This window comes from Equus przewalskii, chromosome 6 (assembly GCF_037783145.1).
Source record: "Equus przewalskii isolate Varuska chromosome 6, EquPr2, whole genome shotgun sequence".
Lineage (NCBI taxonomy): Eukaryota > Metazoa > Chordata > Mammalia > Perissodactyla > Equidae > Equus > Equus przewalskii.
Genome location: NC_091836.1, coordinates 71,233,969 through 71,247,203, shown reverse-complemented (window position 1 = coordinate 71,247,203; position 13,235 = coordinate 71,233,969). Strand labels below are relative to the sequence as shown.

Genomic DNA, 13,235 nt, shown 5'->3' with positions numbered 1-13,235 from the left:
GGGGACACAAACAGGTATCCCTAAGGCCAGCAGGAGGTTCAGAGGCCCAGGCCCTCGCTATGTGGGCACTCATGACCTATAGGCCAGCAGACAGGGCCTAGGAGGATCTCCAAGCCACCTCCTCCAGGCAGCCTCCCTGATTGCTTCAACCCCTCAGTTCTCCCTTTCCAGTCCACAATCTCTGTCAGCCAACATGCTCTCACTGCTCCATGCCCAGGCTTCCTCATCTACAACCCACCCCCAAGCCTCCACTATCTGGCCTGGGGGTACCCCAACAGGTCATGACTCCCCCAGAAGAGAGGGTAGGCACTAGGGGTGGGAGCTCCAGTAGCCAAGGAATTCAAAGGGCATTTGCCACCCCCAATTCTGTCTCCCCCACAATCCCATGCACAAAGTCTGCAAAGTGCCCCATGGGGGATGGTTGGTAGAAAGAAATAGATTTATTCTCATGTACAAAGCGGTCAGCCCACAGGACCATATACAACAGTTGCACAGAGTCCTAGAAAAACGCATCTCTCTAAAGGCAACTCAGAATAGGTAAGGCAGGTGGCCCCCCTCCCCCCACCCACAACACGTACAGAACAAAACAGAGAAGGGAGAGGCCAACGGGGGGCTGACCCGAGAGGCCCGGCCCTATGGGGTCTCCTAAGCCCCAGGGCAGGGGTGGATATGGCCTTGAAGAGAGAAGCCCTGCCGGGGCTGAGGCCAGGACCCTCTCTTGCTGCAGGAACAGGGGAGGGGCTCGGGCTAAGGGGTACTCTCAGGGGCCACTGAGGGACTCAGGGTCGGCTCTCTGCCCTAGGGTGGCAGGGACATTCCCCGGCCTCTCCTGCCACTCCACAGAGCTATGGGGACTTTGATCTAAAAGGGGTCTTACAGAACGGATTGCCTCAGCCTTCTGTTTCACCCAGATAGGGAAGGGACTTGCCCACGTCACCCAGCCAGGAGGAAGTGGTGCTGACTCACCTGAGCCTGTCTCTCAGCCCAGGGATCCTTCCTGCTCATCATTCCCATCCTGATTTCTTCCTGAGCCCCCTCTCCCCAGAGCACTGAGCGGCCCCTCTGGCAGCTCCTCATGGGGCCCCTGCATCTCCCCAGGTCCCCATCCCCACCACAAGGAGAGTAGCAGTCCTCGGGGCCCCTGCGGCCCTGGGGTTATTTCTAGTTCTCCAGCAAAGCTAACGACTATTTCTGAGACCCACCCTCTGCTCTCTCCGATGACCTACCTCCTTGCACAAGGATCCTGGAGAGGGGAAAAGGGCACAGACCTGGTGGGGCAGGAATGGGGCCCAGGGAAAACCAGCCGGGCTGCCTCAGAGAGGGAGTGGCTAGGGGAGGACCTGCCAAGGCGTGGTCAGAGGTGCAGAGCAGGGCCCACTGCTCACTGGTCACCCCAGTGCTCTCAGAGGACAAATCACAAAGTCTTGATGAGGCTGAAGTCTTGTTTCCATTATACAGACGAGAAAGCCGAGGCCGGGGAAGGTCAGTCCTTGCCCAGGGTCACACCGGAAGTCCTGGTCTAGAAACCAGGGCCCGTGGCTCTGGTCCCAGTGCATCTGGCCAGGCCAGCGGAGGGCTGTGGGAGGAGGCCCGGGTGGGGAAGGGTCCCGGGAGGGGCTCACTCAGCATCGAGGCTGCAGCAGCCATTGATGGGGCCCCGAGTGCCATCCAGCTGAGGCACCTCGTACTCCTCGTCCAGGAAGTCCAGCGAGTTGTTGCTGGGGAGGCCGCGGATGGTGAACTTGTGGGACACCTTGGTCCAGTGCTCACGGTTAGAGGCCACGCGCTCGTACAGCTCTGCTGCCTTGGGGAACAGGTCCTGCAGCAGCCTGGGTGCATGGGGGCGGGGTTGGAGGTCAGAAGTTAGACTGTGGGCAGCAAGAAAGATTAAGGCCGTACCCCAGGTAGAACTTCCACGAGAGGGTGAGGCACAGGACTGGACGCTCAAGGCCAACACGACAGTCTCTTTTCATAGTGGACCAAGTGAGGGGCCCATTGAGGGGCAAAGCAGGAGACAGCTGTGCCCAGAGGCGGCGAGTGGGGGGCAGGGGTCGATCAGATGGAGCTGGTTCAGGCCAAGCCCAGCGCCTGAGTGCTGTGGTGGCCACAGCCAGCCCCGTCCCAGCCCACCGTCTCTGTGCAGGGTCCCCAGCAGGCCCGTGAGCTCACTCACTTGTAGATGGGCATTGCGATGTGCTCCATGAAGCTGATCTGCAGCTCGGGGATGTAGGCTTTCTCACGGTCCATCATCTCCATTGGCCTGTTGCCCATGGCCTTCTCCTGCGGGCATCGAGTCATCAGGCCCGGCCCTCGTCCTCCTCCATCAGGCACCAGGGTCAGGCTAACGCAGCCCCCTGCCCCCCGCCCCCAGACCAGGAGCCCTCCCCCAACCAGGACACCCTGAGGTTGCTCCCCACATACCAAGTCTCCCTGGGAGAAGAACTCTTTGTAGATCAGCTCCTGAAAGGCCAACACCCTTGTCACATCCCGCCAATGGGATCCATCACCCAAGTCCTCTCACAGCCCAATCCCAAGGGGGCAAACTGAGGCATCCCTCAGCCTCACCTCAGGGCCGGTCCTCACCATCGCCAGCCCGGCAGGGTGGTGGCCCCAGATGGGGAGGAGTGGCTGGGTTCTGGCCCACCCTCCACCAGCCACTGACTTGCTGTGTGACCCCGGCTGAGTCCATGCCCCTTTCTGAGCCTCCCCATTTGTCACCCTGAGGTGGTCTAGCCTTCTGTCTCCCCAGAATACAGCCAGGCTGAGCTCAGCACAGAAAGTCTGCTCAGGCTGCAGGGAGCCACAGAGAGCTGGGCAGAGTGTGCAGCCTGCGCCTTCCCAGAGAGCAGTGGCACTTACTGCGATCTTCCTCGTGGTCTTCCAGCCCTTGGTCTGGTCAGAGAGGTCACAGGAGGTCATAAGGAGGCAGAGGAGGAGGCTGTGGTGCTGCTTGTTGGTTCGGTCATAGCCCACTGTTGAGGAGAGGATGGGGTCAAAGAGAGGGGCCTAGCTTCTTGGCTTCCCCTCTCCGAGGGCAAGGCCCCAGGGCCCACCCCTACCCAGGGCCCACCCCTAAGTGGTCCAGAGAATTCCACACCCTGGATGGCAGCCACAGTGCTGGTGTTGGGTCTGCCTGGTGGGTTGATGGAGGGGGTGGGTCTGAACCTAGGGATGCTCTCCAGGCAAAATCCCCTCTTGGTCCTTCCCCAACCCCGAGGCCCAGGACTAAAGGCAGACACCTTCAGCCATCTTCTGGAGGTCCTTGAAGATGCGGAGGTGGTGAGCCAGGTCCGTGGCCAAGATGATGTCCCGCATCAGGTCCAGCATGCGCTGATAGTCCTGGGCCCAGGCGGGAGGTGGGGAGGGGTAGACGTCACGGCCTCCCACCAGACACCGCACCCAACTCCAGATCCTGAGGACCCTCTGCCCCTTGGCTCCTTCTCCCTTCTTGGGCCAGCTCCCGGCTCCCACTCCCTCACCCCAACCCTCAGCCCCATCACCTTCCGGGAGAAGTGGTCGAAGATGTTGCAACCATGCGTGTTGAGGATGGCGATGGCCTGAGCAAAGTGATGCCTCTGGGGGGAGAAGAGCGATGGAGCCCAGCTGGGCAGGGTGCTCCCCTCACCACAGACCCCAAGAGAGGGAGCAGGCCTGGCCCAGCCCCAGGCCCCAAGCAGAGCAGAGCAGGCAGAAACGGGGAGTCAGGGGTCCCAGGTCCCTCTCTGGGCTGTTTCAACCCTCTGTGTGACCCCTGGCAAGTCCCTGCTGGCTGTGAGGCTCAGATGCCTCAGCTGTCACATGGAGGGACATGACAAGGGATGCTCTGAGGGCCTCTCGAGCTGGAACAATCCTGAAATGACTCCTTGGAGTCCTCGGCACTAATTCATGCAGCCAACATTCATTTGCTGACAAGGAAAGGCAGTGATGAGATGAGGGCAAGGCCCCTGTCTCCTGACGCTGAAGGGCTGTCAGTCGGAGGAGTGGCTAGCCCAGGGCGGGGAGGGCAGAAGCAAGGCTGCCACCAGGCCTCCCAGGAGGGAGTGAGCCCCTCGTCTCTGGGGGTGTACAAGCAGGGGAGGTCTCTGGAAAGGTGTTGCAGGGGGCAGCATGGAACAAGATGTGCTTGGAAGTTTGGCTCCTATTCTGTGCCAAGCCCTGTGACAAGTGCTGGGAACTCAGACATGTCTCAGATTTTGTCCCTGCCCCAAGGAGCCCCCAAGTCCCCATCTGGGGGCAGGCAGGCCCAAACCAAACAACCTAAGGCACAGCTGAGTGCAGTGGGAGTGGAACCTACCCCAGGCTTGGTGGGGAGGGGTTGCTGGGGTGCCCCCAGACATGCAAAGAGAAATGTGCTAAATACAGTCCTCCCTTTGCAAACCCGAGCTTATGCAGAGCCTGCAGCCCGACTCACACCCGCGTGCGCACCCGCACGTGCACCCACACCCCTCCAGGCCCATCCAGGAACAGGAGGCAGACACACCCTGAGGGGGCTGCAGCTCTCAGAGCCTGTCTGGAGGGCGGGGTTTGGGAACGGGAGGAGCTGGGTCACAGTCTGACTTTGCAAGTCACTGGCCTTCAGGGGATGACAGGAATGGGATATTGGGCAGAATGGTGGTACCTCCATGACAGAGCCCTCGGAGCTGTAGAGCGCGGCCAGCACAGATTTCTGGAAAAGCCCAGGAAAACTCTATCACTCCTCACATAGATGCAAGTGCCCACATTAGGCCAAGCGTCCCCTGCTTGCCCCCAGCCCTCACCGCTCCCCCATCTCGAGCCCAGCGCAAGGCCTGGGAGAGCCTCCTAGCTCGAAACTGGCTCCTGGTCTCACCAGCTCCCACCTCTCCTCAGGCTGGAGGGGTGAGACCCCCCGAGACACCTGGGGGGGGGCCCACTGTGAGGAGGGCAGGGTCTCACCGAGGCCACCTGGAAGGAGTTGTTTGTGCCTCTGTGGTCCAGGTCGTGACACATGCAGGAAATAAACAAGGCAAAGATCTCGATGTCCCTGGGTGGGAGACGGAGAGGAGAGGGTCAACCATAGCTCCCTCCCCAGCCTCCAGAGGAGGGATGGCTGGAGGAGGTGTCGAGGAGCTCGGGACACCACGGTCCCCTTCCTGGAAAGAAGCCCAGTGTGGGCTTTGGCAGGCCCTTCACTCCCTGGGAATGCAATGGTGAGCAAGTCCTGCCCAGAAAATGGGGCTATGAACCTTTCCCACCAGGCCACTAAGAGGGTCCCTTGAGGCGGCATGGGTAAAGAGCCTGCCACGCAGGAGGTGCTTCCCGTCCCCGAGAAGGGCACCCCAGCGGTGGCCACAGGGCCAGAATGCAGCCACTCACTCGAGGTAGTTGGTGAGCTCCAGGTTCTTGCAGAGCAGGTAGCAGAAGTGGGAGACAGAGAAGGCGTGCATCCAGTTGTGGTAGGGGGGGTCCCGGTAGCCCTTCTTCACCATCAGACAGAACCTAGGGGAGGGGGTAGGGCAGCAGAGGGGCCTCAGGCTCTCCTCCTCCAGGAAGTCCTCCAGGCTCTGTCCCACCCTGTTCCTTCCCTTTCCTCCTGGTCCCAGTGTCTGGGAATTGCCTCTCACTCACATCCTCCCCATCCCCATAAGACTGCGCCTTCCCGGGTCATCCTCAGAGACCCCTTCCCAGAATGCTGGGGATGCTGGGTGTGAGAGTAGCAGAAAGAAGGAGGCAGGGACCAGGGCTGCCTGTGCTCAAGGGGGGCTGGGGTCACACACCGGGCCAGCGTGGGGCAGTCGATTTTGTAGTTGTTGATGAAATTCATGTCCTGCAACATGCTCAGGATGGCCTGGAGAGGGCAGGAGGGAGGAGGGATTGTCAGTTTCAAGATGGGGCCCCTGCGTTACCCCTTCTTGAAGCCTCCAAAATTTTGCAGTCTTAAAACTTTAGATCTAAACTAGAGAACCATAAAACACTAGAGGCACGAATTCTCAGAACCATGAACTTTTAGAAGCAAGAGATGTAAGAACTCTTGGAACCAAGCTCAAAGAAAACCTAAGAAAAACAGGGAGGGAGGTGGCAACCCTGAGGCCACAAGCCCTGAGCATCGTAAGGGTCGGAGTAGCGCTCGGGGATCATCCAGTCCAGCCCCCAGCCCTGGGCAGGCCCTGTGGGCAAGGCTGGCAGACCACACGCCCACTTCATCTCTGAGGGGGACTCTACAGCCTTTCTGGATGACTCTGTCCTGCCAGGGAGTTCCTGCGCACATCCAACTTAAATCTCCAGCTGCACACCCCACTTCTGCAGTCAAGTGGTTGGGGGGGGGGGTGGGTGCTCAGCTCACCATGGAGGTGTCATCCTCGGGCAGAGAGCGAGGGGTGTAGGTAAAACTGGAAAAGTTGGAGTCAATGGCGGCCACGGGCTGGATCCCGTCATGGAGAAGTTTGGTGTATTCATCATCAGAGACCTAGAGGGGACCAGCCAGGGCATTAGAGATGACTCCACGCCATCCAGGGTCCTCTCCGTCCAATTCCCACCACGGGGAGCGGGGACCCCACCCAGAATGCCATCAGCCGGGCCATCCACTCCATGGACCGTCACTGGGCAGGAGATCACCACTCTCCCCTCCCAGGCCTGCAGCCCACCTACTGTCCCTCCTTGCCTGTGACCACCCTCATTTGTAACAGCCTATCCTCGGCAAAGACAGAGAACACCCCTTCGTGACACCCCCAAACCACGGCAGCCTTTCACTGACTCAAGGATCCCTTCTTTTGGGGGGACCATCCCAGAGTCTTGCCTTAATCCTTCCTACTACAGCTCTGACCCTGTCCACAAAGTCTGGGACCCTTTGATGTGGACACAGGTAAGAGGTAATACTCAAACCAACAATGATCACCACAGTCTAAAGCCCAGGACGGCTTTTCTGGCACGGGGCTGGTCCTGGCATTTGAGGATTGAAGGAGGCGGGGAAGGAACAGGTGGGCTGCGGGGACCCTGGGACCCTGCGAAGGAGCACGGCAGCTCCTCACCTTCATGTGGTACATCATCATCTCGTTGGCCAGGTGGCTGCGATACTGGGCCTCATTCACTTTCTTGTACAGGAGGGACTGGGGGGAGAGAGGGGACGACGGGGCTCAAGCAGGCTGGCTGTGAAATCTCAGCATGCCCAGGGCTGGGACAAAGGGATCAGAGAGAACCCCCCTTGCTGTCCCATGCTGGCCCCAGTGGGAGCCTTTGAGCTCCAGCTCAGAGCAAGGAGCCCCCTCCAACTTGCATCCAGACCTCGCCTTAATCCCCCTCCCAGGGCCTCAGCATCTGATCTGGCACTTTGCACCCCCTCCTGAGCCTGCCCCAGTCTTCAGCAATGGAGCCGGAGGCCCACTGGCAGAGAAAGAGAAGCAAGGAGGAGGGAAAGCATCGGGGACCTAGGGGTTGGATTCCCCAGCAGAGCTGCCAGCTCCAGACAATGAGACCCAACACTTCCCAAAAAGAAGCTGAGCAGGGGCTTGGGTTGAGGTCGCTTCCAGAGACGGGGTAAAAAATGACAACTGGGTTTCCACGTGGTCCTGGGAGGCTAACTGGACAGGACAGGAAATAGCATCCGAATTTTCAGATGGGAAACTGAGGCTAGAGGTGACCAGGGGGTACTGAAGTTTGCACAGCAACCCAGCTGCAGGGCTAAGAGTTCCAGGCCGGGGCACCGACCCATCTGGACAGAGCAAGGAGAGCCACAGCGGAGAGAAGAACAGAGGGTCTTGCACTGCCCCGCCCCTGTCCCCGCTCACATGGGCGATGCTGATGCCGCAGTAAATGGAGAAGGCTGTCGCCAGGTCCTCGTCGAACTTGCTGAACCATGGTCCGTTGATCTTGTTCACCAGCTCGGCCACACCGATGACCTCTGGGGGTCGGAGAGGGGCTAGGACCGGCCGGTGGATGTGTCCGGCGGGGATCGGCCCTCCCACGGTGTCCTCAAAGGACGTCCCATGCCTGGGAAACCCCGACCGTTCTGGTCGGGGACGCTAGGGCGGTGTGGAACGGGAGCCGACCCTCCACTCGGCTCCGCCCCATCCCTCCTGGGCCCCGCCCCGGCCTGGCCCCGCCCGCCCCTCCTCCCGGAGCCGCTGGGAGCCCTCACCCTGGTTCTCGTTCTTGATGGGGAAGCAGAGGATGTTGCGCGTACGGAAGCCGGTGCTGTCGTCTACGCCACGGTAGAAAAGCGGGTGCGCGTACGCGTCCGGGATGTTCAGGATCTGGCCCGTGGTTGCCACGTGGCCTGCGATGCCCTGGTCGGCCGGGATGCGGATCTCATAGCTCTGCAGAGGAAGGGATGGAGTAGGGAGGAAGTTAGTGGCCGGCCACAGAGCCCACCAGCGACTGTCTGGCCTACTCCCCAAGCCCCCTGCGGGCCCCCAAGACCAGGCCACACGCTCCCTCAGAGTGGCCCTGCCTCACCTCGTCCTCCACCACGCCCCCATCGAACACCTTGGCCACCAGTTCATTCTGATCCAGCAGGAACACGGAGCAGCTGTGGGGAAATGGCCTTGGTCCACAGGGCCCGGGCCCCCCTCTCCGACTACCCCCCACTTCTCACGACTTTGGGCAAAGCCTGGATTTCTGAGGCCTGGAAGGAGTGATCCGTGGTGAGAGACTCTCCTCAGGGCTGGTGACTCCAGACATTAGTTCATCCCAATGATTTTTTTTTTTTTTTTGGTAGCACTTACTATGTGCCAGGCACTGTTAGGAGCTGAGGACCCATGGCCAGCAAAGCGGGCCCCACCCCTGCTGACATTCGACGTTACAGTCTAGCGAGGGACACAGGCATGGAATAAAGGGTCACACCAAACGCGACAGGGTCCCACAAGAAGGCAGTAGAGAGGAAAAAAGAGGGAGGAAAGGAGGGGATGAGGACAGAGCCCCCCCCCCCCCCGGGGTAGATTCACTCACATCTCAGCATTGCTGAGGTTTCTGGCCTCGGTGATGATCTCCTGGAGCAGGACAGAAACGTCATCTGCAGGGAGGGTGGGGGGAGAAGCGTGGGGGCCAGTGGTGAGACCAGGCTGGAGTGCCCAGGCCAAACCCCCCACTCCTCCCCCGCCAAATCCCAGTGCCCACTCCCACCCCCAGGCAGGGAGGGGGACAGTGCACTCACCCAGGTGAGTGAAGAGGTTCTTTGCCACTTGGAGAAGAGCCTGGAATGCAGAAAATGGAGATCACAGGGGCTCAGGTGACAGGGGCTCCACTCCCTGCCTCCAACAGCCCCAGGGTCTTCTCATTCCTCCCCAAGGGCTCTCTGACAGCCTGGAGACTGGCAGAGTCGAATTATATCATTTGGCTACTCCGTGAAGGAGTGGGAGGAACAGCCCCAGTTAAGATGCACAGGAATCTTGTTCCATATGCATACCCACCTGTGGCTCTCGCCGCCCAGATGTTGCTGCAGTACCCAAGTTGAACACTAGAGGGCGATCGCATACAGTGCCTACAGCCGCCGTCCTGAGGAACCACTGACCTCCCCGATGAGAGTCCTCGGGGCCCTAGGTAATCTCTCCCCACGCTCCGTCCACAAAGACACGGGCTTTTCCCTTGTAGATGGCTCTCTGGGGCTGAGAGCTGGGCGACTCCGTCCCTGAGAGAGGTGCAAGGCAGATCACTCACCTGGCACTCACACTTGAGCTTCTGCTCCTTCTGGAAGGCGAGGGTGCTGGTGAGCACGGTGCTGGTGTAGTGGAAGCAGTGCTGGATCACATGCTCGTCCTCGTCCGTGAACCTGGGGGAAGGGGCGGGGCCACTGGAGAGGGAGGACGGCAGACTCCTCTCCCCATTTCTCCTTACTTCCCTTCCTCCAGGAAGCCCCCTCGGATCCACCAGCTGACCCCACTCTCCTCTGCCGGGGCTGCTCCCTGCGCAGGCAGCTCGGACCAGCCCCCTCAGACTGGGGGCTCCCTCAGGGGAGGGCTCTAGTCCTCCTCGGACCAAAAGGTGTTTTCCCCCTCAGACTACTGTTTCCCTGAAGCCAGAGCCATGTCTCCCTCCTCAGACTTCGGATTTACCCAGACTGAGGCTGGGTCTCCTCCCTCAGACTAGAGACTTGCCCCTGCCAGGGTGTTCTGCTCCTCCCCAAGGCCCCTCCAGCCTCGGGGGGGGGGGGGGCGGGGGGGTGCAGGCACTGCCCTGTCTTGTCCAGCTCCTGTCACTGTCCTACTCTCCCTGGACTCTGTGGGCCGCGATTTGGTGCCTCCGCAAGCCCTAAGGTGAGTGGGCAGCGCCCGTGGTACTCTCGGAGCCAGCCCTCCTCTGACAAGCACAGCCCCAAATCCTGCTCAGGTCATCACTCCAGCCACCAAATGACTTGTCACCAGGGAGTTTAGTGGGGCTGGCTGGACCAAGCTGGGGGGTGGGAGGGACCTGGGCTGGGGACGTGGGTAAGCCACTCCAGGTGGGGGTCATGGAGTGGGGGGAGGAGCATGCCTCAGAGATCTTCACTATCTCTCTGGCCCCTGATTTCCCTGCCTAGGCCCCTCCCCAGTTTTTGGCTGGCCTCAGTGCTCCCGTCTGCTGGGATATCCCCTACTCGAGCATGCTGTCCAGTGATTTGGGTCTAATCCCAGTCACCGCCACCCTGTGTCTGCCTGCCCACCTTCCTTACATGGCATTCGAGGGCCCCCAGCCTGGTCTTACCCACCTCCCTCCTCTCAGCTATGGGCATCTCTTAGCTTCAGCCACAGGAAGATCCTTATCATGCTGAGAGAACCTCAGGCTCTTTCACACCTTCATGCTTTTCCCCACACTGTTTGCTCTGCCTAGAATACCTTTCCCACCCTCCTCCCTCTAGGCCCTGAAAATAAACCTCCGGTCTTGAAGGCAGGAACCACGCCCAGTGCAGAGCCTCTACAGGGAGATACTGGGAGGTGTTTGCTAAACATCTTAAGTGCACTCTACCTCTGCCCTGGCCACCAGCCCCATCGTATGCCCAGATTCTGGGATCCCTGTTCTCTGGCTTCCAGGCAGCTCCTCTGCAGTCACTGCTGTGAGCTGAGCCCCATCTTGGCTCACACAGTCATTCAGCACTCACTCCCTCAAATATGTGGGACCCAGGGATGTCCTTGCTCTGCTCTGGGCCTCAGGGCTGTCCCCAAGGTCCCATCTCGTTTTCCTTCTGATACTATTTTTTCTCCAGGTCTAAGGCCCTCTCAGAACCAGTCTCACAGCCAGTAGCCATAAGTCACAGCCCCTGCTGACCACCCCACTCACTCTGTACTCCCCTCCCCAAGGGCCTTCTAAGGGTCATCTGGCCAGCACATGGCCGGACACAGTAGATGCTCAACGTGTGTTTACTGAATGGCATCAATGCTCCCATCACTAGGATGCGCAGGAGTTCCCAATGACGTGGATCCCACATGCTCCCTGCTGCAGCGGGTTCTGCCCTCTCCCTGTCTTCATTTCCCTAGGCCCATCCACCTGTCTACAGTGCTCCGTGCTGGCAGGTCCTGCTACTCAGAACTTCGACTCCCAGATCTCTGCCCCACCCCTGCAGACCCCATCCCTGGGCTTCTGACCCCCCTCTAGTCTCAACATCTCCAGTCTCCACTTCCTGCAGAAGTACCCCATGCCTAGTACCCTTCCCATCTGTTACCCTAGGAGAGCCCCGGCCAGCCTCTCAGCTCCATCTCCTGATCTGCATCACCCCACCCAGACTTACAAGTCTCCTTCGAGCTTGTTGAAGGCGCAGGCCAAAGCCACCACCTGATCAGTGGCCCGGCTGATGACAGGGACACAGAGCATGGCCTGCAACTCGCAGCCCAACATGCTTTGCAGCTGTTGCACATCCTCCTGCAAAGGGGAGGCGAGTCAGGGCAGGGAAAAAAGGAGGAGTGTGCGTCCCTCCCCCAGCCCTCCCCCACTCTCTGCAACAGGCAGTGTAAGGGACTCATGCAGGATGGGAGGCGCTATGACATGGCACGGGGCGGGGGGGCGACACTGAGAAAGTCCCCAGGTATTGTCTCCCCCATGCCTAGTCTGCCCTGTCCCAGAGACCCTGGCCTTGGCTCGCCCCTTGCCTCCTCCCCTGGTCCAGCCAGGCCATGGCTTACAGGGGTGAGATCTTTCAGCTGGATAGACTTCTTGTCTTCCACCACCTGGCCCAGGCGTCCTGTCGTCAACTGGGGAGTGAGGGGAGGCTGAGTCAGGACCCACTCTCCCCACGGTCAGGCCATCTCAGACCCCGCCCCTCGCCCCGGAAGCCTGGGAGTGTCCACAACCTCTTTAATCAGTCCAAATGGTGGATGGAGTCAACACTGAGGAGCAGAGTAGGGATGGGGGAGTCTGCTCTTGACCAGAATCCCCCATGGAGGACTTTAGGGTCATCTCTAACTGGGGGAGAGAAAAACAGACTCCAAGGTTCCCACTGATCTCAACAGATTCTAAGAGAGTCAAATCCAGAAATACTCCAACAGAAGTGAACTGGTCCCAAGTAAGCCTTTCTGTAGATTGTAAGAGATTCGTCCTAATGGCTTCTGATAATGAGAAGTCGTGATTTCTCATACCATTTCTAAGTAGATCCTAAGATCCAGACAATTACATCAGATTCCAAGAGATTCTGGCAGGTCCCTGTCCCTCTGGGCAGATCCCAGGAGTGCCTAACCGGCCTTAACCGCGCCTGCAGACTCCAACACAGGGGACAGAGGCAGGACTCACCGGAAAGCTGAGCTCTTCCTCCAGCACTTTATCTCCAATGACCTGACGGCAGAGTTGGGGGCACGGTTAAAGGATGGGCAAGGTTTTTCCCCTTGGAGACCTGGGTCCCTGTCCCGGCCTCACAGTGGACCTGGGCCCTCACCTTACAGGAAAGCTGGAGATTGTCCTCGGACACCAGCAGGAGGCAGCAGCGGGATGCCCGGGTCTCCTGCTGCAGCTGAGAAGGAGGGACACAGCGAAGGGCTGATCGCGGATCTGGGCCCTTCCCCCGACCCCCTCCCAACCCTCTGGGCTCTCTGAGGCTCCTCAGGCAGGTGGAGGAGAGAGGAGAGGTGGGATGTTGCAATTGAACTGAGATGGAGGGCTCACGGGGACGGTGGTCCCTGGAGTAGCACAGCGGGGGCACAAGGACTCACGTATTGGAGGACTTTGAGCTGCAGGGAAGAGGCATCCAGGTCGTAGAGTTCCCCTGCAATGGAGGGGCGCGGGTCAGAGAGGGGGCCCATAGACGCCCCCCGCAAGGGTGGGCCACCTCGGGCTCCACCTCCCGCCCAGCCCATAGGCTGCCCTGCCAATTGCTGCCCCGC

The 13,235-nt window shown here is 59.9% G+C and overlaps 1 protein-coding gene across 6 annotated transcripts in view; it reads right to left on the bottom strand.

Annotated features, from left to right (window-relative positions):
- Nucleotides 1-421: 421 nt before the first annotated feature.
- PDE2A (phosphodiesterase 2A) overlaps nt 422-13,235 on the bottom strand; it is a 90,273-nt gene continuing 77,459 nt past the window's right edge. For all 6 annotated transcript variants that reach the window (XM_070625932.1, XM_070625930.1, XM_070625935.1 and 3 more), the window contains 23 exons: nt 13,065-13,117; nt 12,791-12,865; nt 12,649-12,690; nt 12,045-12,113; nt 11,654-11,784; nt 9,610-9,721; nt 9,107-9,146; nt 8,902-8,965; nt 8,410-8,482; nt 8,093-8,270; nt 7,743-7,855; nt 6,987-7,064; nt 6,302-6,424; nt 5,736-5,806; nt 5,335-5,457; nt 4,915-5,002; nt 4,619-4,666; nt 3,501-3,575; nt 3,240-3,339; nt 2,860-2,972; nt 2,422-2,460; nt 2,174-2,280; nt 422-1,829 (listed from right to left, as the gene is read on the bottom strand). In XM_070625932.1, coding sequence (XP_070482033.1) covers nt 1,619-1,829; nt 2,174-2,280; nt 2,422-2,460; nt 2,860-2,972; nt 3,240-3,339; nt 3,501-3,575; nt 4,619-4,666; nt 4,915-5,002; nt 5,335-5,457; nt 5,736-5,806; nt 6,302-6,424; nt 6,987-7,064; nt 7,743-7,855; nt 8,093-8,270; nt 8,410-8,482; nt 8,902-8,965; nt 9,107-9,146; nt 9,610-9,721; nt 11,654-11,784; nt 12,045-12,113; nt 12,649-12,690; nt 12,791-12,865; nt 13,065-13,117 — 2,126 coding nt within the window. In that variant the 3' untranslated portion in view covers nt 422-1,618. The remainder of the gene's footprint in view (nt 1,830-2,173; nt 2,281-2,421; nt 2,461-2,859; nt 2,973-3,239; nt 3,340-3,500; nt 3,576-4,618; nt 4,667-4,914; nt 5,003-5,334; nt 5,458-5,735; nt 5,807-6,301; nt 6,425-6,986; nt 7,065-7,742; nt 7,856-8,092; nt 8,271-8,409; nt 8,483-8,901; nt 8,966-9,106; nt 9,147-9,609; nt 9,722-11,653; nt 11,785-12,044; nt 12,114-12,648; nt 12,691-12,790; nt 12,866-13,064; nt 13,118-13,235) is intronic.